The sequence below is a fragment of the Motacilla alba genome, chromosome 1A (assembly GCF_015832195.1).
Source record: "Motacilla alba alba isolate MOTALB_02 chromosome 1A, Motacilla_alba_V1.0_pri, whole genome shotgun sequence".
In the NCBI taxonomy this organism is placed as follows: Eukaryota; Metazoa; Chordata; class Aves; order Passeriformes; family Motacillidae; genus Motacilla; species Motacilla alba.
In genome coordinates, this window is record NC_052031.1 from 48,194,860 (window position 1) to 48,217,655 (window position 22,796).

A 22,796-nucleotide genomic window follows, 5' to 3' on the forward strand; every position below is an offset into this window, starting at 1 on the left:
TCCTGATTAGGAATGCCTAAGACTATTAAAGGGTTTTTTAGTCCCTTCCAATGGTTTGAGGACCAGGCTGGCTTGGTGTGACCTGCTTTGCCCATGCCTTGCACGTTTACTGAGCAGAACCAGATCTGAACCCCAGAGAATGAGACATGGTGCTGAGGAGCCACAGGTCTAGGTCTGCGTTGGAGAGAGCAAGGTGATGGAGGGCACCGTCAGCAGGGGTGGAGAACATATAACAGTTGGCCTGCTTGCAGAGCAGTCACTGGCAGGATGTGTCCTCGGGGCAGTGTGCCCTCTGGACCTTTGCATTTTCAATCCAAGCCAGATCTGTGCCCCTGGGATGGAGTCTTGTAAAGATCTGTGCACAGGGAAGTCTCCTGTAGACACTGGAGGGGGTTTTCAGTGTAAACAAAGGAGGGTGTAGGCTGGGGGATGTGCCTGGGCCGGGGGCAACACGCAGGTGGGCAGGGGAGGAGTGAGGATCAAGGAGGTCAGGCTGGGACACAATACCCCTGGGTACGAGGTGCTGCGTGGCTGAGGCACACAGGGGGCTGCGGGGATTTTGGCAGCATATTTTGGAGGAGAGGGGTAGTTTGAGGGCACATTGCAAAGGCAGGCAGGGGTAGGGCTTGGTTGCTTGCTCTCCTCCTCCCTGGTGAGGATCCGCCCCAGGCCAAGCACAGTGACTGTCAGCCCCAAGGGAGACGACGCAGCTTGACAGACTGTATCTCCCTCTGCCACGGGGCCTGGGGCGCAGCGATTTCACACTCCGGCGGTCCTATCACTGCTACGCCATGCAAGAGCTGGGCTCTCACTCCCACTCTGGCATGTCCTCGTCAGGAAAAGCTGCCATTGCCCCCTCCTGCCTCTCCTTCGAGTGCTTCGACACCCTGACCAAGTCGTGCATCAAGTGCTCCGACCTGTTCCAGGACAACACAAGTAAGAGCACAAGGGCAGCTGCAGTCTGAGCTCCCCAGGGCTGGGTGGTGGTGGGCCAAGGAGGCTGGGGGCACCCCAGGGATGGGCAGGTGGAAGGCACCTTCTCCTGAGGATGGCTATGGAGGTGGCAATGGAGGATGGAGCACCGCCTTCACCTAAACCAGAGGGGAAGAGGGCAGCCAGTTCCAGTGAGAGGAACATGGTGTAGGGAGAAGCTGGATGATCCACCCTAGAGATCTCATCAAGCAAAGGGATATTTTCTTGGTGGTGGCAGGTGGGTCACAATTAAGTGCCACACTTCTTTCCTGCGACTGCAGCCCGCAGGCCAGCCAGCCAGGGGAAAAATGCTGCTGCCCTCCTTCCTCCTTCAGCTTTTCCCCTCCTGACACTACTGACATCTCATCCCACAGCAGAGCCTACCCTGGCACCCACCCTGACCAGCACCTTCTTGATCTTCGGGGTCCCGGTGGTGGTGGGGTTCATCCTGGTTCTGGCTGCCGTCTGTGTCTTCCTGGCCTGCAAGGAGGGAAAGCGAAGGAGAAAGAGGAAGGCAGCAGATGAAGAGGACAAAGGTAGGAGAACTCTTCCTCTCCCTCTCACAACACCCTGGGGACTTTGGGGTAGGTGGGATCACTTACTGCTGGCTCCACTGCAGCACAGCCCAGGCTAGCTCCTCCACCTCAACATCAGCTCCACAGGCATCCCATGGCATTTTGGGGCATCTGAATCACTGCCTGAGTGACAGTGTCCTGCATTCCTTGGGAACCTATGCCTGTACCTGACTGCCAGCGCAACCCTGCTGAGCCATCCCTCCTTTGCTGGGTCTCCCTGTGCCTTTGTTTGTTTAAAGCGTGTCCTGGCACCATGCCCTCTCCACAGGGGACACGTATAGAGCACTGCCTATGTAGGAGCTTTGTGAGCTCACTTGTGAGAGCCCTTTTCCCCACTAGCCAGAGGAACACAGATGGCGTGGGAGTAGTAGGGGCAGTGGTGGACACCTGGGGATGGCTCCAGAGGCAGCCTCTCCCTGTGGCACTGCAGTGGAGGTCCTATATGGACTGCCCAGCTTGCTTCTTGTGCTTGAGATGCCCAGCATCCTCCAACATGCATCCCAAAGACCCCAGTGGGATGTCAGGGCCAGCCCCATTGACAGCACTGCACAGGGTTATCTGGTGCATCAAAATTAGGGCTGGGATTCAAGGAATGGGGCTGAGCCTTTCCCACCAGGGAGCTTCCAGGAGAGTAAGGCCACAGTGCTCCATGATGGCCCATTTTGTTGGGGCAGCTCTTTCCTCCCTCAGGGGCCCCTGCATTGGCGCTGATCCAGCCTTGAACAATCTTCTCAAAAGTGGTCTTGCCTGGCTTCACCCCTCCCCATTCCCAGGTAGGGCGTATGGCTGCCCAGGACCCCCAAGAGGGGCTGCCACATAGGGACGAGTGGGTGTCCACAGTGGGGCAGCTGGTCCATGTGCCCGGGCTTGCCTGCACACTGCTGGCACTGCTGGATGGTGACTCAGACCAGGGGGACATTACCCGGGGCCTTTTTGCTCTGCGACAGCCTGTGACGCACATGCCTAGGAAAAATACCAAAAGCGAAAGAGAAGGGAGAAATCCAGCAGTGAGAGAGATACGGCCATTATGGAGGGTGTTGGAGGCACTACTCAAGTCTTCTGTTGCATACCCTGGTCCACATCTGCCGTGTCCCCCACGGCTGCACCACAGCAAGCCCAGTGCTGCGCCACTGGATGTGTGGGAAGTGGCAGGAGGCTTGGGGCTGGAGGCACACGCCTGCGTTCGAAGTGTGTAAACAAGTCTATTTTTAAGTGGGAGGCAGTCGGGGAGAGCAAGCTGCCACGGGCTGGGCTCTTCTGCTGCCAGCAGGGTTGAGCGAGAGGACTTGAAGTGGAAGTGCAAGTTTCGGCCCTTCCCTCTTGCCTTTTAGAGGGGGGAAAGCCTATCGGTTGTAAGCAGGAGAAATTCTGCAGCAGGGGAGATGTGGGAACCTTGCAGACTCCTCCTGTTCCAGATCCATCTTCTCCCCTAGGGACAGGACCATCTCCCTGGGATCTGCCTGACCCCATTCCATGAGCCCAGTAACCCCCTTTTCTTGTCCCTTCCCAGAAAACATAGACACCGCCAGCCCCCTGCCGAGCCAGGACTCTGCCGTGCCAGAGGGAGATGGTGCCCTGAACCCAGCCCCATGCCTGCATCTTGTTGGGAGCCTGAAGGTGCCGGAGCCACCCAGGAAAGCCAGGGCAAAGCAGAGGCCGTGCTGCCAGGGCGATGCTGATGGTGACATCGTTCTGCTCTCCGCTGTGTACCCCCGGCATGAGGAACGCAACCACGGCTTCCCACTGCCTGCCACTGAGCTGGGGGCCACAGCGCTGGTCACCACCAAAACCACCCAGAACTGCGCCAGAGAGGAGAGAGTCTGAGGGCAAGGGGAATGGAGCTGGAGTGCTCTGGCCAATCCCCGTGGACACTGACAGCCTGTTCCTGGGACGAGTGAAGCCTTCCATGGGTATGAGCTCTGCGAGGACCAAGATCAGTCTTTTAAGATGACTGTCCTTTTTGTGCTGAGTCCCAAGTTACACCTGTAAATGCTGGAGAAAGCCAAAGTGGATCATGCTGGGTTACAATGAACTGTTGACAGCTGCCATGGCTGAGCCATTGGGAGGAGGCAGAGACACAGCCTGTGAGGATGGAGCGTGGCAGGGACTGCTGTGCCATTTGCAAGGCAGCTGATGTGCCTGGACAGGTCTCCCGCTGCATGGGTAATTGCTGGGAACATGGGGCTGGAACACCAGAAACTGCAGGGGAAATGGAAGCAGGGAGTTACTTTAGGACCAAATCCCACACAGCAGTAGCTCGATTTTTGCTACTGACCTCAATAAAAGGAGACTTGAGGCCGTGTGAAGCAAGGCACACTCAGCATCTACTCCATTTACAGTCCTGCCAACCCTCTCTTCTGCACCCTGTGATACCCAGGTCTTCCCACCCTCTGGGCTCTCTCACACTGTGGCAGGCATCCTCCGGCACTCATGGGAACCCCCTCCACAGCCAGGTACCCTGGGGATAGGAAAAAAGTGAAGAGGAGAAAAAAATCTGTCCTTGCTCTGACCTATAATCCCTGAAGTTAGGGAGGACCAGGGGCAGGCAGTGGAGACAGCTAGTCCAGAGGAGCTCCCTGAAAGTGTCATTACAGCCCCAGACAACCATCACTTCAGCTCACTGTCGCTACAGAAATACCGTGTGTCACTTGGGATGGATGCTTCCACACTGCACAAAAGCAGTCAGGGAGTGATGTGAGCGTAGGCAGGATGACTTAATTTATGACAGTGTCCTCAAGGCTTTGCCTGTGTGCCAGAGTGGCCGGCGCTGCTGATTCCAGGCATTTCCCTGTAGGTGGATTTCTTTACCCGTCTGTAAATGGCTTTACTGCACAGGAAGGGCTCGGTTTGGGAAATGAACTCGTTTGTGTGGGATTGCTGATTCTGAGTAATTACAGCAGCTGATGCCCCCTGGCTGAACAGAGACTCTGCGTTGGGTGAGAAGCCCCTGGAGAAGGTGATTAGTCACTTAGAAGTGCTTTGAGGGAAGCACCATCTCTGGGTCTGCTCTTCCTTAGATGAGACGGCTTCCTCATCCAGAAGGTTTTGGACACTGAACAGAGCTGGCCAAGCAAGGTGTGGGGGCACTGACACCAGGCACGAATGGGCCACCAAGTGCCATATTCCCAGTAGGGTCAGTTGGAGGCACTGTGTGGAGGCGATGTCCCTCTGATGATGGGAAGGTGACTCCCTGCCCAAGCCTGAGTTCTCTCTGGGGCTGCAGGACAGATGCTACTGTTGAGGGGTGACCACCTCTCTCCTCCCCTTTCTGCACTGCAGCCAGACTCATGGCATCTGTCCCATAAGGGCAATCACAGGGCTGCCACAAGTGCCAAGGCCAAAAATTACTCACCAAAATTCCTCTCCCAGATCTTAACAGACTGGCAGAGGTGAACCCTCATCTAACTGAGGCTCCGCATGATCCAGGATGGGATGGCATCCCCATCTCAGCCTTGGGGCTGAGGATGGTGGATGAGGTGGTCCACATGCCCAGTGACTGTCTCCTCGGGCTCCAGACACCTGTGGCAGAAACTGGAGGCTCGAAGGCTGGTGTCCCAGCTACTCACAACAGCCATGCTGCCCTTTGCAGAGCGGGTATTGCCGCAGCATGAATCAGACATCTCCTCATGCTCCACACCCAACCCTGTGAAGTAACTTCAAACAACCTTTGTGTATCTGGAGTGGGGAAAAGAGTCAAAGCCAGGTTGGGAGATGTTTTGTCACTGGAAAACTGCTTCTGGGAGACAGAGCAACCTGTTTCAGAGGAGATGGGGGTGATACAAAAACGGAGCAGAACTGTCAGGAGCCACCTCCACTTCCCTCCCAGTGACAGCAGCAGCCCAGCCCTGTGGATGCACTGCCCACCCCAGATGATCTGGGAATTTGAAAAAGAAACACCCATACAAATCCTATTGAAAAAGCTCCTCTTTCTGCTCAGGTAAGGACGTCTGTTCTCATTTCTGCTGGAGCTTAAGCCAGGCATCTCCCTATACAGAATGCCACTGGCATTTGCAGCATGCATAGTGGCAGTTGGATCCACACTGTATTCCTCAACCAGTGCGTGCCCCTTGGATCTCCTCTCTGTTACGGCACGTGAGGTGTCTTCCCTGCATCGTGTCTGCCCGACTGCCAGCTGTGGTGGGGCAGTGCTGCCCTTCTGCCCAATCTGCCCAGGAAGGATCTGTAACCTGCTCTGTGCGCTTCTCCATCCTTATGTACAGGGCAGAGGGTTGTCCATTTTGTCTGCATGGAAAGCCAAGGGAATAGAGATAAAAAACATGGCAGTAAAAATTAAAGAATAAAGTGAATCCATCATCAATGCATGCTCAGAGGTCTGAATGGGGTCCCCATTTTCCTGGCCTTAGGGGTCTCCAGCATGATGGTCCTTGGGGTACAGCAGGGATTTGAGTTGAAGAGGCTCCCCTGGCAGTGGCTTTATCAACACATTCCCTATACGTTGCCACCTGCATGGCTGGGAGCCAGCCAAGCCTGGCCAGCTGCATTTCCCCACAGCCATGCCAGGAGCTGGCCATTAGGACAAGGACTGGGGAAAGCCTTTTTTGGGGGTTGTGGGGTGGGGATGTTGCCTGTCTTTGACTTTCCATAGCAGTTTCTCACTTCCCTCTGTGAGGCAGGAGCTGTGCTTCCTCCTCAGCCTGGCACTCACCCCACTGCCTGCACAACTGCCTTGAAAGGCTGGTGAAGCTGAGCTTCACCTGGCTGCATGCAGGGGCATGGGGTTTCAGAGGGAGCCAGGGGAAAGTCTGAGGAAACCCCTGGGCAAGAGAAAGCAATTGAGGCTAAAACCCTCCTCACTGCAAAATCACCTCAGTATCTCCCTAGACATCTCAACTCCACTGACCCTGTTTTGGAAGAAGTCATGAGCATATTTGAGCTCCTGCAAGTCTCACCAATAATTCTGATGGTAAAGGAAAGAAGCTTTGGTGTCCGTATGGACGTGGGTTTGTTTTGGTCCATGGTCCTAGAGGCAGGAGCCAGCTGGCAAACAGAACACCTGGCTAAGGGTCTTCTGCAGCCATCAGTCATGTCTGCCAAACCTCTCAATCCCACAGGCTCCCCAGACTCCAAAGAGAGGCTTTCCTCCCTCACTTGCTCCTCTCCACTCCATTACTGGTTCACCCACCAGTGTAGTCTCCTGCTAGTTCCCCCACAGGCCCAAGTGCTCCAGCCTAAAGCCCCCCCGGGCCCCTGCAGACCCAGCTTGCCCCTCCCTGGGCAGGGCCTTGACAGCAGGCGGGGCAGGCAGGGCAAGTGGGCACCGTTTCATCCCATACACGAAGTAATGCCCCGATGGCAAATGTCCACTAGAGTCTGTCTGTCTCTGGGTGCAGCCTCTGATCCCCCCACTTGCTGCAAGGACGGGGCTGTGGGGCCACCCCATCGTCTGCTTGTGGACCACGGGTCTCATCCCCTCCCCCAGGAGCCTTTCCCATCGCTGGCTTCCCAGCGCCAGCCATGGCATGGCGACACGTGGGTGCCCCTGCAATCCTCGGGGAGCATCCGTGGGAGGCTGCGGGAGGAGAAGAGAGGTCAGCCGTCCCGGGGCGCCTGCCACGAGGTGGCACTGACACCACACACCGCAGGGAGGGGCCGGCAGGGCCGGTGCCCCGAGGCTGCCAGGGGGACCGGCGAGAGCCAGGCAGGCTTGTGGCCAGCCCCACTTGGGCCAGACGGAAGGGTGACAGCGGGGTCTGACTCTGTCCGACCACACGACCCATCACCATGGCCTCTGGGCTGCCCAGGAGAAATGGTCGCTGGTGACCGGACGCCTGTGGGGCAACCAGAGGCACAGAGAGCTGCTGCTCCATCCCCCAACAGCACTGAGCACCTTGACCATCGTCCTGCTCCCCGAGCAGCCCATTCCCAGTGGTGTCAGACCTCTCTGAGCATTCTCCAGGGCATGGACCTGCCCCCCAGCATCTCCCTTCTCCATCCCCTCCCTGTCAGCCTCTGCCAAAAAGGAAAATACTGTGCTACCCACAAGCTCCCCAGGTGGGAAAGGCCAGGGCTGGAGAGAAAGGGCTGGCCGGCTCCCTGTGCGATGCTGTCAGGGGACCACAGCCTTCCTGATGCTGCTCATCAGCATCCCTCCCTAATTGCTACCCAGTGCCTAATGACAGTAATTAGGAAGAACGAAGCTGCCTGGGGACTGGAAGCGCTGACGGAGTTGGGGGAGACAGATGGTGTTCGCACTTAAAGAAGGATTGAAAAAAAAATTCCACTCAGCTTTGATCAGCCTCTTTTTCCTTTACTTAGTGTCAGGATCACTTCGGTCCAGAGGCACACCAGGGAGAGACAGAGATGTTGCACTGGTCATTTTCAAACACAATATCTGCACACACACACACACACACCCCTCAGAATCGCCGGTATTTTAGAGAGCCGAGGGAGCTGTGGGAGGGGGCGCAGGGCACAGTGCCTGCCTGGGTACCTGGCACGGAGGGGATTTCCTCACTGCTTTTGTGAGGAAAGGCTGATGCTCCCCCTTGGGGCCGCCCCCACAGCTCCCGGCTTTGCTGGCTGTGATCAGTGAGCAGCTTCCCGGGGTATAAAGTGAGGGAACAGCCCAAAACCACCTGAGTGGCTGCGGTGAGCAGACAGAAGCTCTCCTGGCAGAAAGAGCTGGCCAAGGGACAGCCCCACATTCTCCCCATCTCTGTGGAGTGAAGACACTATACTGGGCTTTCCAGGGAGCACCCAAAACGGGACCTCGGCAACCAAAGCAGTTGGACGGGGACTGCAATGCAGTCAGCTTTACCTGCCTGGAGAAACCCCACCTGCAGAAAACCCCCTCCAAACCCTTTCACACAGCCCCTTCTGCCCGAGCCCTGCGGTGATGCCACCTGCCCCCAGAGCTACCTGCCAGACTGCAGCTGCACCTGGGCAGAGAGACGATACTGGGGTGTGAGGGAAACCCCCTCCCTGCCCCTTAGCAGCTGTCCCAAATACTCTCAGGATGCCCAGGACCTTCATCCCCCAGAGCACCCTGGGGATGCAGGGTCAGGGTTATGCTCGGTAGGGAAGACGCTCAGCCTCATGGAGGAGGATGCTCAGCCCTGCACTATGGCATCAGCCTGCCCCCATTCAGGGGATGCTCCAAGAAAAGGCCCAAGGCAGGTATGGGGCAAACCTGCACATCCCCTGGGCTTTAGGGGGGTAACTTCCCCTTCTCCCACAGCAAATGGGGCCATTTAAAACCCATTCTGCATCCTGGTCACAGCTAGCGAGGCGAGTAGAACCTTGCCGAGTGACACAAACCTCATGTGACACCTGAAGTGATCGATGGTGACAGGCAGATTGTGCAGGGAGAGCCTGTGCACTCCTTTCGAGGTGCTGCTGTGACAGGGACTGGCCCCCCCTCACTCCCAGGGACATCTCCAAGGAATGCAGGGCTCTCCTACTGGGAAGCTGGCATTCCCAAAGGGCTGTGGAAGTGGACACAGGATGTGGAAGATCCCCAAAAGTAAGGATCCAGTTTTGGACCCCCCCCAAAAGGGTCATCTGGGCAGCAAGGTGGCTGGTGCCAGAGCTAGAGCACATGGTGCAGCCTGCCCTGCTCCAAGCTGCATTGCATCCTCCTCTCCCTCTCCTGCCTTATGTTATTTCTTCTTTTTTCCCTCTTTTTCTGAGCACGGGGCTATGATGAGACCCCAGGGTGCAGCCACAAGGGTGCAGAGGGAGGAGGTCACCAGCAGTAGGGTGCTATGGGGACAGGGCCCTATGTCCTTCATCTGCTGCCTCCAGTGTCAGCTGGCCACAGCTCCCTGGCTGCTGACAGGAGCTATTCTGAGCCTGGATCAGTGGGCAAGTGTGGGGGTTTGGGTGACAGCCACGGGAGGCATGTTGGGAGGAGGGCTGCAGGCAGAGAAGAGCAGGTGGGATTTCTCAGGACATTCCCCCATCTTCTCCCCCCCACACACACACACTCTGCTGTCCTGTAAGGTTTCAATGATGCAGATGTCTTTCTCATTTCCTTCCCTACGGGGGTTGCAGTCTGACTGGGTCGCACTACCCAGATGTTTCTTCCTGATTTGAGAAGTGCCGGCATTTTGTGGAGTGGCAAAACTCCAGGATGAAGGCACCTGCAGCCAAAAACTGTGGCCAAGACTGAGCTCAGGATGGCAATTTAAATAGGATTTAATAGTGGGGGTGACACACAAAAGATCATCTTCCTCCTCCGCCAAAAATAATTGCCATTCTTATTCTGTGACAATAATAATATTTTGTAAGGCTGTTAATTCTTTGTGAAGTGAGGATAATTTTAAAGCTGGTGATTTAAATGCAGCACTGCAAAAGTTTTTGGATAATTAAAAAAAAAGAAAAAGAAAAAGAAAATAAAAGCTGTTTTCCTTAACTGAAAGGTTTGCCTTCTCCATTTGCATTTCCAGTGATGTCCAGTAGTTTCCCATTAGCAAATTTGCAGATGATACCAAGTTGGAGGGGAATGTCAGTCTGCTACAGGGCAGGAGGACTCTGCAAAGGGACATGGACAGACTGGATAGAGAGGCTGAATCCAATAATATGAGGTTTAACAAGACCAAGTGCTGGGTCCTGAACTTTGGCCACAACAACCCCCTGTGCACTACAGGTTGGGGACAGAGTGGCTGGACAGCAGCCAGGCAGAAAGGGACCCGGGGGTACTGATTGACATCTGGTGGAACATCCAGATGTCCAGGTGGCCAAGAAGGCCAATGGCATCCTTAATACACTCCTGACAAATTCCCTTTTGTCTTTCTTCCTGTCCCTCACCACTACTATCAAAATTAAATCTATAAATGCTTCTGGGGTGACACATTTCCCAGTATATTCCCAGGAGTGGTCTCTCTGGGTTTGCTCTTCAGCTCCTCAATTATTTATCTCTGCAAGGGAACAGGAAAACAAACTCAGCAAAGCAAACTTCACGTCCTGTAGTGACACCATGAGTTATTAAAAATATAATAAAAATTCCCCAGTGAGTCATTTAAGAGGCACTTAAACAGCTCCAACCACAGAGATGATAGTCATGACTAACTGTTTACTGCCAGCATTAGCTGGGGAGGGCCAGAGGCAGGACAGAATCCGGATCCCCTCATGGCATTTCCCAACAGGGTTGTTTGGGGGGAACCCTGCTGGTGGACAGTAAACACTAAATGTCCTCATTTACAGTTTAAGGTAACTGCAAGCTCCCTGTAAGCCTCATGTGTTCTGGGGTGGCAGAATGAGGCGTTGCAGAGGATGTGGGGCATGTAGGGGATGTGGGTAGTTATAGAAACTGTCATGGGATGCAGGGGATGAAAGGATGCAGAAGCATTTGAGGGATGCAGAGCAATGTGGGGGATGTGGTAGAAGGTGAGGAACGTGGTCAGAGGTGGGGGATGCAGAGGCCACAGAGGAATACAATACATGCAGGGATGAGGAAGGTAGAGGGGATTGGGAGGATGCAGGGCTTGTAGAGGGATGTCCATCTACAGGGGCAGATTGTGCCAGAGGGCTGCTGGGAACCCTCTGCCCCAGCACTCCCCTGCCCACCTGAGCCCCATTCCAGCTGTGATGCCAAAGGGCCACGGGAGCAGCAGTGAAAGAGCCCCCTAAACACCACCTCCCTGTGACAGTGAGTGTCCACTGCAGCCAGTCGAGCACCGGCCCCATGCTCAGGAGAGATCTCCTTGACCTCTCCACCTGCTGCCTCTCACATCACGGCCAGTCCCCTCTGCTCCTCAGCCACAGGGACCTGCTGGGGCACATCCAGTTTTCCTGCTCGTGGCTCAAAGAGCAGCAGTGGCAATGCAGGGGATGGCTGACTGCTGCGCAGGGAGTGTGTCTACCCGAGCATGGGTGGGCTCCAGCAGAGAGAAACTGTGGGGGAACTGCTGGTCTTGGAGGTGTTAAGAGGAGCTTATCTTTAGCTCATCCCTTGCTTTCAGCCCAGATCCAGAGAGCCCTCCGCAGCTGAAATGCCCATGCCTAAACTGTGACGTGCTTTGAGCCCAGGTTTACGCGCGCTGTCGCAGGGGCAGCGTTGAAGCCCGTCTTGTTTCAAGGCATCCCGCGATCCAGCTTCCACTCACGAAGCCCAAGCAACAGGGTGGGTCCATGCGGACCCCTGCTGTCCCCGCTCTGCCCAGGAGCCAGCATGCAGCAAACGCTCACTTGGGCAGCGCTTAACCCCTCGCCCTGCTGCCCCCGCAGCCCGGCACTCGCTGCTCTCCCTGCATGCCGCTGGCACGCCGGGCTCTGCCTCAGCTTGAACGCCGGGAAAAGCAAAGGGCATAATTTTAGGAGAAGCGTGTGAAATGTGTTCTGGCAGATCAGCCGAAGAGCTCTCCAGCGCAAGGAAAGCATTAACATTTGCAAAAGGTCCTTGCAACAAAGCAATAAATTCCCAGCAGGCAAATCCAGATGTGGGGATGTACGAGCCCTGGGATGCAGACAGGGATGGGACAGGTCCACTGGTTTGGGAATGATTCAGGAGTGTCCTGGGAAATAACTGCTCCTGGGCAGGAATGTTACACCGCAGGGTTGAAATGGTGGAGGAAATCAGAGTGGGAGGGACCGCTTGCTCCTGGCTGGGATTGACAGCACAGAGACGTACCAGGGGATGGATTTAGGCTTGGTTGGGACAGGATCTCCCCTGGGTCTGAGCTCCTTTTCTCCATCAGACCCTCTCCCCCACATGATGGATTTGCAGAGAAAGGATGGGAAAAAAACCCCTGAAGCCTGCAGCCTGTGATTCATCCTTACTATATTTGCACATATTATTAGAAAGATGAAAATATAGCCAGAGCTGGAATTACAGATTTAGTAAGCAGGACTGCCTATTTCAGCATATACTGCTTCTCCCAATGACTGTAACTCTACAGGAGACCAATTTACACCCTCACTAGCATTAAGGCATTGCCCTACACAGTCTACTTATATATCTGGGTGGATATATTCAGCAAGCAAGTCCTTCAGGGACAGCAGTGTTTGGGTTCTGGTGCTGCCCACTCAGCATGCTGTGCAACTGGCTGGTGCCCGTAAGCCTCTGCCTCAACATTCAGTCTCCTGCTAATGCTCACCCAGATTTTGGGGATATATCAGTCCCTGAAACCCATAGGCAAGAGAGACTTGTTTGCTTGCTGCTTTGCAAGCCTTCTCCATCCCTGACAGGGAGTTTGGGATGAGTGAAGAGGGAGAAAGCCAGAGCTTGCCAGCTCTGTGCTGTAACTCACCCCAAGCCCCTGTCTTTTTATGAACAAATTATTAGCAAACCCATGGGTTTGAACTCATGCCTGGCCCATACCCACCCTTGTCCCCATGCCTGGCAAGTGGGCTTTGTGCCCATTAGGTAGGGAAGGTGGCTGATACCTCCCTGTGACACCTCTCTGTGCTATCCCACGTGAGGAGATCTGGTGCCCTCTGTGAGCTGGGGCACAGCACTCTCCTGCATGGGTTCTTCTTCCTCACTGAATTGTTAAGTGCAGTCAAGAGGATGGGTTATCTGCTGTCGTCCACTTGCTTGGTTTGAGACATTTTGGTTTGCTAAAAAACCAGGTTGATTCAGTATTTTTCTGCCTGCAAAATATGTCTTTCAAGGTTTAATAAAGCAGCAGCTGTGTGACCTGAAGAAGACCAAATAAGATACCAGGTACCAGGTGTGGTTACTGATCTCCAGCATCTTGCTAGCAAAAAGACTGTGTACTGAGCCCACTCCAAGTGCCAAAGCTCCCAGGTGTGCCAGTGTGGAGGGGCCAGGAAGGCAGCACTGGATCCCAGCTGCCAATCCAGAAAATCATGTGTGTTTTCCCATGAGGTGGCAATGCAGTGTCTGGAGGAGCTCATGCCAGGGAGGTGAGGAGGACTCCAGGATCTGTCTGCTCTGGCTGCAGTGGGACATAGCTCCACAGGGATGTGACTCCAACAGGGTGAGGAGTGCAGTGACACAGATATTTCGGCAGCAGTGCAGTGACCTGCGTGGCTGAGGTCTGCAGGGAAGATTTCCTTGTGTGATGTTTTCCTCTTTTTGTTGGAAGTAAGGGAGAACCTCTGCTTCTGGGGTTTTTCTTGTTTGTTTGCTTGGGTTTTTTTTCTGATTGCTTCAGCCCCAAGAAAGGAAAGGGAGGTTGCCAGGGAGCTGACTCTTGGGACAGAGTGTGGCAGGTTGTGTTTTCTGTGAGAGACGCCGGAGACTCCACTTTTGGGATCGCTAAACACTGCGTGACCCCAACCACTCACCAGAGAGGTGATGGCACCCCTATTTCTGTCCCTGGCCTCCTAGTGAACATGTGGGAGGTATTTTTATCCTCCTGCCAGCTCCCTTAGTCACCGGTGCTCGCTTTAAATGGGTCAACAGGGAATAAAGATGCGGCAGCCCTTGCTCCCTCGCTGTCTGTCTTAGAGCACATTTACTGGCAGCGCTGACTCTTCCTCCTCTTGCACTCCATCCTGGCCAAGCGTTATGGGAGACCCAGGAGAGAACTCCCGGGCCCAGGCAGTGTCAGCTGCAATTAACTCCTCATTAAAGGCTAGTGGTGAGGCAGCCCCACTGCGGAGCTGCTGCTTGCCAGGACAACTAGGGCTGTCTCCCAGGACAGTGGAGAAGCAGGTTGCTGCCCTGATGGTGGCAGAGGCAGTGTGTTGGGATGGACAGATGTGCAGGGGAAAGGAACAGCAGGAAAACCGCACCCATCTCACACACCCCAGATGCATGGGTGCAGGGTGGCAGGGATGGCTTTGGGGCACTGGGGGCAAGTATGGCCCCTCTCAGCCATTTTGGGAAGGAGATGACGTTCACTAGGAGAGTCCATAAGGTTTGCATCTGCTGCCAGCAAGGTCTTGGAGCAGATGTAACACTTGATGACATCATTTGACAGCAATGACCCCAAACCATGGTGATCTGCCTGGACAGTGCCAGCCACTGCCATGACTCCCAGTGCTTACTGCCTCACACATCTGTGCACCTCGCGATCATTGTGCCAGCACCATGGTTCACAAACTCCCATTTGGTGACCATCCTGGGAACTGTAGCAAAATTTGAAGGATTTAGAACCAGGGCTCTGCCTGAGCACTCCCCTGGCTCCAGCCCCACTGTGCTGGTGCAGCCCAGCTGATTCTGGGCAGAGGGAGCAGTGATCCCTCTTCCAGCAGCAATGCTAGCCGGTTACCATTTAAACCATTTTAAATGTTTTTTTCCTGAAGGGTGACAACAGAGCTTCACACCTGCTCCCTCCCACCCAGCGTTTTAAGGGTGAGATTTCCACTGCAGTCGCCTTTGTGGCAACTCCCGGCTTAGAGGGGACAGCGCTCGACTTCAAGGTGACCTCAAGAGATGAGCATGGGGTGAGTGCAGCACCCAGGGAGATTTGGGCCTAATCCTTGTGACATCTTATAGCCAGAGAGAGAGAAAAACAGCAGGAGACAAGCTGGGTGCGGGGAGGAGGGGGGCAGAGGGGGCAATGGCTGACAGAACCAGGCAGTCGCCTCCATCACATTTAAGGGAGTTCGTTTTCCTCCTGTCTCCTCAGATCTGTCCTCCTGCTGCACTTGCACAGAGCCACGCGGCTCGGCTGCCCTGGGGAAGAGGCGAAGGGAGGCGGACCTGCTCATCGGGAGATGTCCCAGAGAGGAGCCACAGCTCCAGGCACACTGTGCAGAAGGGATTGCTCACCCTGGTGCGAGCCAGATGGAGAGTGAGGGGCTGGCAGCCTGCCTGGGACCCCCAACACATGCAGGGGGAGCGGTGTGGGTGCCAGCAGCCCACCTCTTCCACTCCAGGGGGAAAGCATCTTTGCTGCAGGACGAGACTGCAAAGCCCTCCCAGAATACCAGCAGTTCTCTCAGGGGGCCCTGGCACAGTGTTACCCTCAGGCACCTCAGGGCAGGAGCCAGGCCTGCAGAAAGCCAAAAACTGGCAGAAAGATTGTGAGAGTAGAACAGAAAGAAGGAAATAAGTGAAGATTGGGAAATTTTCTTATTTCATCTCAGGCTCCTGAGCCTCTAGGCTACACTCATTTTACCTTTTCAAGTCTTTTCTCTGTGAGAAGGATGACTAGAAACCCACACCTTGCTGATGAAGGCGGAGCCCCACGGGCACTTTGGTGGGTGGGGAACCTGGCAGGGCCTTTGGCGCTCCAGCCCCTTTGATTTCTAAAGCTACAGAGCCTGCCTGGCAGGTCAGGGAGGGGAAAGTGGCATGAGAGTGGCAGTGAGGGCAGCATGGCCTGCAGTGGCACCCGTCCCCTGAGGTAAAGCTGGAGCAACAGGGAAATGTCTCTGGTGATGCTGTGGAAGACAGCAGAAGGGCCACTCAGGTGTTGCTAATTTTCAAGAACGAGCTTTTTTTGTCTTAGCAATTCTGTTGCTCAGCAAGGCATGACATTTCCCTGCCACCACCAACCCGGCCACCCCTTCTCCCACTCGTCCTGCTGCCTGATGAGGGCAGGCTGGTGGTGGCCACTGTCACCACGCAGCCAGCAAGCTCCTATTCAGAGCTGAAGGACAATCTGGAAATGTGAGCTAAACATCTAAATGTGAGATCAATACTAAAACATCCCCTGCCCCTCTAAAGAGCCATTTGCTATCTCTGATGCCTGTACTACCTTCACACTGCAGGTTGGTGCAGGTGTCTGGGCTTTTCTCCTTCTCCTGAAGTGTTGGAAGTTCTTTACCGAGAGCAGCCTTGAGCTGTCAGTCTTCCCCATGAAACAGGGGCTCCAGCCTTCACTCAAGAGGGACAAACTGAGGTAAGAGAGCTCCCATGTTTGCAAATCTTTGTCACTCTGCATCCTTCATGCCTCCCAAAATCAGAGGTCCAGGGTCTGGTCTCAGTATCCTACATGCCAAGGGAGCAGAAATCGGGAGATCTTCTGGCCATGCTGTGCCCAGTGACACATCTGGGCTAACGTGGAATATCTGGGGCAGGCTGGGAAGCAGCTTCCTGAGCCAGCTTGGTTTCTACCCAGGGTGTGGTTTCCACTTCCCATGCCCCAGGCAGGACCCTGGGGAAGGGGCCTTCTGGCCAAACTCTTCTCCCAGCTCCCAGCTCAGCACATGGCTTCCTTTTTCCCAGGACCAAGCCTGCTGTGCTCTCCGTGCTGCCATTGGTAGAGCAGAAACCCACTGCTGGTGGATGCCAAGAGTTTATTTTTCTCCTCATATTTGCAACCACAACCCATCTCCAGCCAGGGCAGGGCCATCATCATTCTCTGACTGCAAAAGGCTGATGGTACATCTTGAAACAGAGCGTGAAGGCCAGAAAGCAAAGGATGAAGCCAAGAGCAGCACCAGAGGACAGCCCCACAGCATGACACAAGGGCTCTTGTGACAAGATGAATGTCCAGCAGTGAGAGCCCCAGTTGGAGGACATCAGGGACATCTGCCTCTGCAAGAGCTGAGACTGTGAACTGGTCCTCCAAGAGGAGTGATGAGTGAGGATGAGTACCTGGGAGGCTTGAACACAGCTCTCCTCACTCGGTCACACACCTTCCCTGCCCACAGTATCAGCCAACTCACAGGAGTTTTCACAGCCCCCTCCACCTGCACCCTGGTGCTGCACTCAGACAGCTGCAGAAGTGAGAGCAGACCTGTCACATCTCCCACCCTGATCCCTGTCTGCTGTTTTTGGCATGTTTTTAATGGTGCTTCTCTTGCTCCAGTCTGAGGCCTATCTATAGCCACATACATCTCTCTGTCTGGGTTTTCAGTTTTTCTCCTGTTCTGCTTAATTTACTCCTATTCCCCTCACTGTATATTATGCCCCTTACCCTGTCCTTTGTGGAGCTGCAGGTAGTTACTGAGCCCCTCATCCAGCCTCAGCACTTTGCAAACCTCATACAGACCTTCAGAAATTATTTGTTGGGAGCTAATACCTTGCCTTTTTCCTTTTCCCTTCTTTCCCCCAAGATTTGCCATGGATCCTCCTGCATCCCTGGTGAAAGGAGTTTTCAGGGTGCCCTGGTCCCTTGTTCCCCTTGGGGGAACTGGTGGGTGCACCCTCCAGCTGTCCTTGTATTAGTCTCAAAGCTATTCACTAATTTGCTCTTCCTGTGTGGAAAACACAGGTCTTGTTTCACCTAAAGCCCTGCTGCTGGTGGCATCTGTCCTGTCCTTGGGCTGGGATTTGGGAGGCAGAAGGAAAATGACATCTCTGGTAGGAGCACCAAGGTGACTCCTGATTGCTGCAGCAACGTGGGAAAGCGGCACGCTTGATTTTTAGTCTCCCAAAAGACAGAAGCTTATTGCACAGCAAAATGTCATCAGGGTAATGGTAGGAGACCAGAAGCAAATCCCTGCCACTAATAGGATTGGGCCATCTTCAGCAGGTCTCACTCACAAAGGCGGATCATGCCAAAATGAAGCTGGCTCAAAAGCCCGCAGGCTCCCGGCGGGCAAGGGAGCTCTGCTCGCAGCCAGCCCTCTGACAGCAAAGCCCTCTCCTTCCTCTGTAATCCACTGAAAAGAGACATCAAAGGGCAAGTACATCCATCCTGGGACACTCTTGGGAAGCCAAGGGCACAGAGAGCCTGCAGTTTGCTGCTACAGAGGGGAAGAGGCAGCTTGGCACATACCAGTGCCTGTGGAAGGGCAGGCAGGGGAAAGCGATGGTCCCACAGGCAGCACACCACTCTGTGCAGAGGTAGTGCATGGGCACTGCACATCCACACCTCTGTGTTTTCTTTACCCCTTGTTCTCTTCCATTGGAAAAGCAAAACTGATTCTCTGGGTCTTCCCTGCCCTTCCCTGGTTTTAATTAAGGGTCTTCCCTGTCCTGTTCTGCTCACAAGCCCTCCCTGGTATCTACCTGAAGGTCTTCTTTCTCAGGACACATCCCTGATTTTTTTTCTCTCCTGAGCATCTCAAGAAAGGGCAGGAGCCCAGTGGACCGGGAGCCTTTTGTGGAGCTAGTCTTTGCTGGAAAAGGGTTATCATGAGAGGAGGAGTGTGCTGAGCCCCTTAAATCTCTGCCGGAAGAGCCTGTCCCCCCGCACAGGGAAGAGCTAGCAGAGGAGGAGGTGGATGCGCTCCTGCTGCCAATGCTCCACCAATCCTCCGTTTCCATGTCAAAACGTTGGTCTTGTAGAAGCAAAGATTTCATCAACATTCATATCCCGCCACAACCACACGCACAGTTACATCCACCTGGCCCAAACTTGTGCTGTGTGGGGGTCGAGACGCCCTACACGTCTCCTGGTTCCAGGGGATGAGGAGATGAGGAGGGACAGCTGGTTTGCACAGGAGCATCCTGCCCTGCTGCCCATGCCGTGCTGCCCTGCCGGCTCTGAGCCGCCCGCAGCACCTGAGTGTACCTGGCAGCCGGCCGGCACCTGTGCCAGAGCCTGTGCTTGGCACGGCCGCCCTTCCCGAGGAGAGGCTCTGCCCGCTGCTGCCGGTCTGACGCCGGGACAGCACGCAGCACGCCGCTCCCGGCCATATGGCCTCCTCCTGCAGACCCTGCCTCGGCCGCCGGAACCCTAAATCCCCCATCCCAGCAAACCCCAACAGCTCACTGCCACCACCACCACCACGACCACCACCACCTCAGGTACTCAAGCACGGGAGGGGAAGCACTGGGTCCCTTTTGCTAGCTAAAGCAGCCTGGGGCTGGCCCTGCTGCCTCCCATCCTCCCTGCAGCAGACCCCCTTCACACATAGCTGCTACACTGAGTCCTAAGGATGCCCTGCATTGCAATGGCTGCTCTCATCCTTTTTGGGTGTGTTTTGCCCTAAATGATTGTGGTTTGAATCAGCGCGTTGCAGGAGGGGTGGTCAGCGGTGAGAGGGGAGGGGGTGGAGAGAGGGAGTGTAGCCTGAGATGCCACTGCACTGCTGAGTGCTGGGCTGTGCATTACTGCTTCCAGGTGTTTATATGGCTTTTTAATGCTTGAAAAACTGGTAGAAACTTACTCAGAAGAGAAAAGGTGAAAATACTCGGGCTCCACCCAGGATAGCAGCAGGGACCTGCCGCACAAGCCCAGTATAGAAGGAGGTTTGAGGCTGGGGTGCTCCTGCTCAGCCTGCAGGCACCAGTGAGGGGACAATTTTGGGTCAATGTCCCACTGACTGCCCTGAAGCTCAGATGAGTGTAAACAGGGTTGCAAAGACTCTGCAGCCCTCCCCAACACAACCTCCAGACTGCTCCAGCAAAACCCCTGGGCAAACGAGCTGATGGGTACCAAGTGCCTGTAAAGGGGGAGCATTTACCAGCAGTGTCTCCCAATTTAATCCTAAATGCAAAGTCCATATGCAGACAGCCTGGGGGCCTGGGGGTCACAGCTGATGCTCATGGACCTTTGTGCTGTATGTGGAGGCACGGCTGCCCTCTAACAGTGGCAGCTGAGGGAGCTCGGGCTTCCAGCCCAGATCCTGCTTGCCCATACTGTGACATAAATTAAAAATAAGCTCTTGCTTTGAGCTGATTTTCTCCTCATTCCTCTGGATGTCATTTGGATTCGAATCCAGCCGCGTTTGGGAAGCTGGAAGCTCGCAAATCTCAACTTTTGAATGTTTGCAGTTATGATGGTAATGGTAAAGCACATATGCTTCTGTATTCTCTATAAGCCGTTATGAGGCACAGTTGTTCTTTTACAGCCGTTTTACAGCCAGAGCATCAAGCACAGGCAGGAGAAAAAAAAACCTTGTGCACATTGTGCTGGAAATAGGGTGGATGGTGGCTGCTCTGGGCTCAGCCACCTCATCTCTGTTCCTCCCCCGGTGCAGTTAACTTTCCCTGGCTTTAGTTTTCCAATGCCAGTAGTCCAAGATCTGCTTTGGTTCCCTAATCCATTGAGCCTATGATAATGTGAGGAGGGGAGTAGCATCTTATTGCACACTAGGCCAGCACTCGACCCCAGGGATGCCTAACCACAGTCCAGGGGTCCCTTATCCCAGTCCTAGACAATGGGTCTGAGAAAACTTATAACTTATGAACAGGATGCTGATGGCCAAAGAAATTTCCTTCACAGAGACAAAGGCAAGAGGAGACTCTTCCCTGGCTCTAGCCCTGGCAGGAGCAGAACTAGCTTCAGCAGCTAAAGTTTCAGAGAGAAGCACGTTTCTCTGGTGTATCCTGGGGAATGGTGGGAGGTGTGGGGGGATGCACACGCCCCAGGTACCCCCAGGGATAGTGGCAGGAGCTCTGCCTCTCCTCTGCCTCCAGGCAGGGGACAGTGTCGCAGCGCATGCTGGAAGCTCTTCCTGACAGCGTTCCTTCGCCTTCAGCTCTTCCTAGATGATGATGTCGGGTGTTAGCTGCTGATTTGCAAGCAGCAAAACCCACTCTGGCAGCACTCCTCAGCACACAAACGCGAGGTGCTGGAGCCCTCCTATTGCCACACAGCCCTTCAAGATGGGGCATCCATCCCACAGCAGCACCCTTTCCCTCATTCACCCCTTGGCCCTGAGTCCGGCTCAATCCTACATGGTAAAAATCACTTTTTTGGGAGGGGAAAGTGTCTCTGATTCCCCAGGTGGGGGGGAGGGGGAGCTGGCTGAGTAGCTTTAGGGCTCCAAACAACTACTGCCAGCTTTTCTCAGGACCTGACTGCACCCCAAATCCTCCCACATTCAGGGAGGCTCCCAGGGCTTTACTTCACACTGATGATGGTGATGCCTCCCTCCTCCTCCTGCTCCTCGGGCAAGAGCCTGGCAGCTCTGCGAGGCTTGCACCCCCATGATCAGCAGGGATCTGGGTCTGTCGGGCTCTCTGGCTGTGACAGAGAGGATCTTCTCCAGATCACCATGCCCTGCCAGAAACAATCTGTTTACAGTGTCAGTGCTCGGCGCATCCCTCCCCGCTCGGTGTTGAACCGCCCGAATATCCTATTCCTGCAGGCGCAGAGACACCCTTCTGCAGTCCTGGTGGCATTGGCACTACAGGGAATATTTCCGTGACATCCTCCAAGGCTGGTGGTCAAAGTCTAACGGAGCTCTTCTCCCAGATCCCCGTCCCTAGAAGTGTCCGCGGATGTTGCAAGCATGTTCTTTGATTTTTCTCCGGAGGTCCCTGCTGACCTGAATTTTCCTGCGGGTCCTGCCGCTGCTTCCCAGTGATGTGAGAGTGTAGGTGCCGAGCTACAGGATTTCCCTCTCACAACCCCCTCCCTTTGGGGATGCAGCTAGAGGCTGGGTCACTTATTTGACAAAGATGAGCTGACGGCTCAGCGGGGCTGCGGGCTGCAGCCCCCGGTGCCGGCACTGCGCGGAGCCAGCCCCGGCCGGCCCTGCGCGCCGGGGACGTGCCGGGCGGATGCTCCTCCGAACCATGCCCTTGGCTTTGCTTTCCTTCTGGGTTGATGCACGCAGCTAACGCCTGCGAGCGGCTCTTCCTCCCTCTTTCTCGCTCCCAGAGACCCTTTAAATCGATTGCTTCACACTCAGTAAACACTCTCACCCCCGCCCTAAAACCGTTCCCTTTCTCCCAGGTCATGCCAGGCAACCATTTTCCAGCAAACTCCCCGATTTTGGCCAGTTTTTCGCTCTGCCTGTTAACAGTCTGTTAAACCCTCCGGGCCCCCGGGGCAGCTCTGCTCGCACACACGTCGGGAGCGATCAGCCGGTGCCTGGGAAACGATTGCTGGCGTTACCTGGGCAGCCGCAAACTTCGCTTGCGCAGCTTCTCTCAAGGCCGATGCTGCTTTCGGCTATTAGTGGTAACGACCCCCATGTCTGCAACTTCCAGACGATGGGGCCTTTCATCAGAGAGCCCTCCGAGATGCAGGGAAAGTGTGGCTTTTCCGCCTCACTAGATTTTTATCTCTTTCAGGAAGCTCTGGAGGCTACAAGCTACCTTACCTAATGGATCTCTATTAGGCTGGGGCACTTGGGACCGATGGACACGTCCCAGGCTCCAGCTGCTCTCCTCATCCATGCTTTCAATGTCTTTGACTTTTGCCAGACTCCAGATGGGAAGCAACCGGGGGCCTGCAGGGCTCAGGCTTGGTGAATAGGGAAAGGATATTTTATCCTCTAAATCCATCCCCCAGAAAAACACACGAGTGTTTCACCCTCGATGGGGCGGGAAGCTTTTTGTGCAAAGCTCCAGCCTGAAATATCAGATTGCTATGATGCACAGGCAGGATGATGATAGAGTGCTTCATCCCATGTGAGACCCTCAGCCTGTCCCCTGTGGTGTGGCAGGTAAGGCATGCCTTGAGGACAGGCTGGTCCATGGAGCTTCGGTGTTGGCCTGAAGGAGGCATCTGCCAGAGGGAGGTAAGCCTCCCCGACCTGTTTAATCCCACCTCCATCATTATAATCTTTTTTGTATCACCACTT

The 22,796-nt window shown here is 54.9% G+C and overlaps 1 protein-coding gene across 2 annotated transcripts; it reads left to right on the forward strand.

Annotated features, from left to right (window-relative positions):
• Positions 1-6,018, forward strand: TNFRSF13C (TNF receptor superfamily member 13C). Of its 2 annotated transcripts, none has more exons than XM_038155722.1 (3): positions 1-936; positions 1,350-1,508; positions 3,058-6,018. In XM_038155722.1, the coding sequence occupies exons 1-3, from the start codon at positions 792-794 to the stop codon at positions 3,369-3,371; spliced, it is 618 nt and encodes a 205-aa protein (XP_038011650.1). In that variant the 5' UTR covers positions 1-791; the 3' UTR covers positions 3,372-6,018. The 2 variants fall into 2 exon arrangements, with proteins under 2 accessions (XP_038011650.1, XP_038011649.1); XM_038155721.1 differs by having other exon boundaries at positions 2-936; positions 1,347-1,508; positions 3,058-6,017.
• The last annotated feature ends 16,778 nt before the right edge of the window (positions 6,019-22,796 follow it).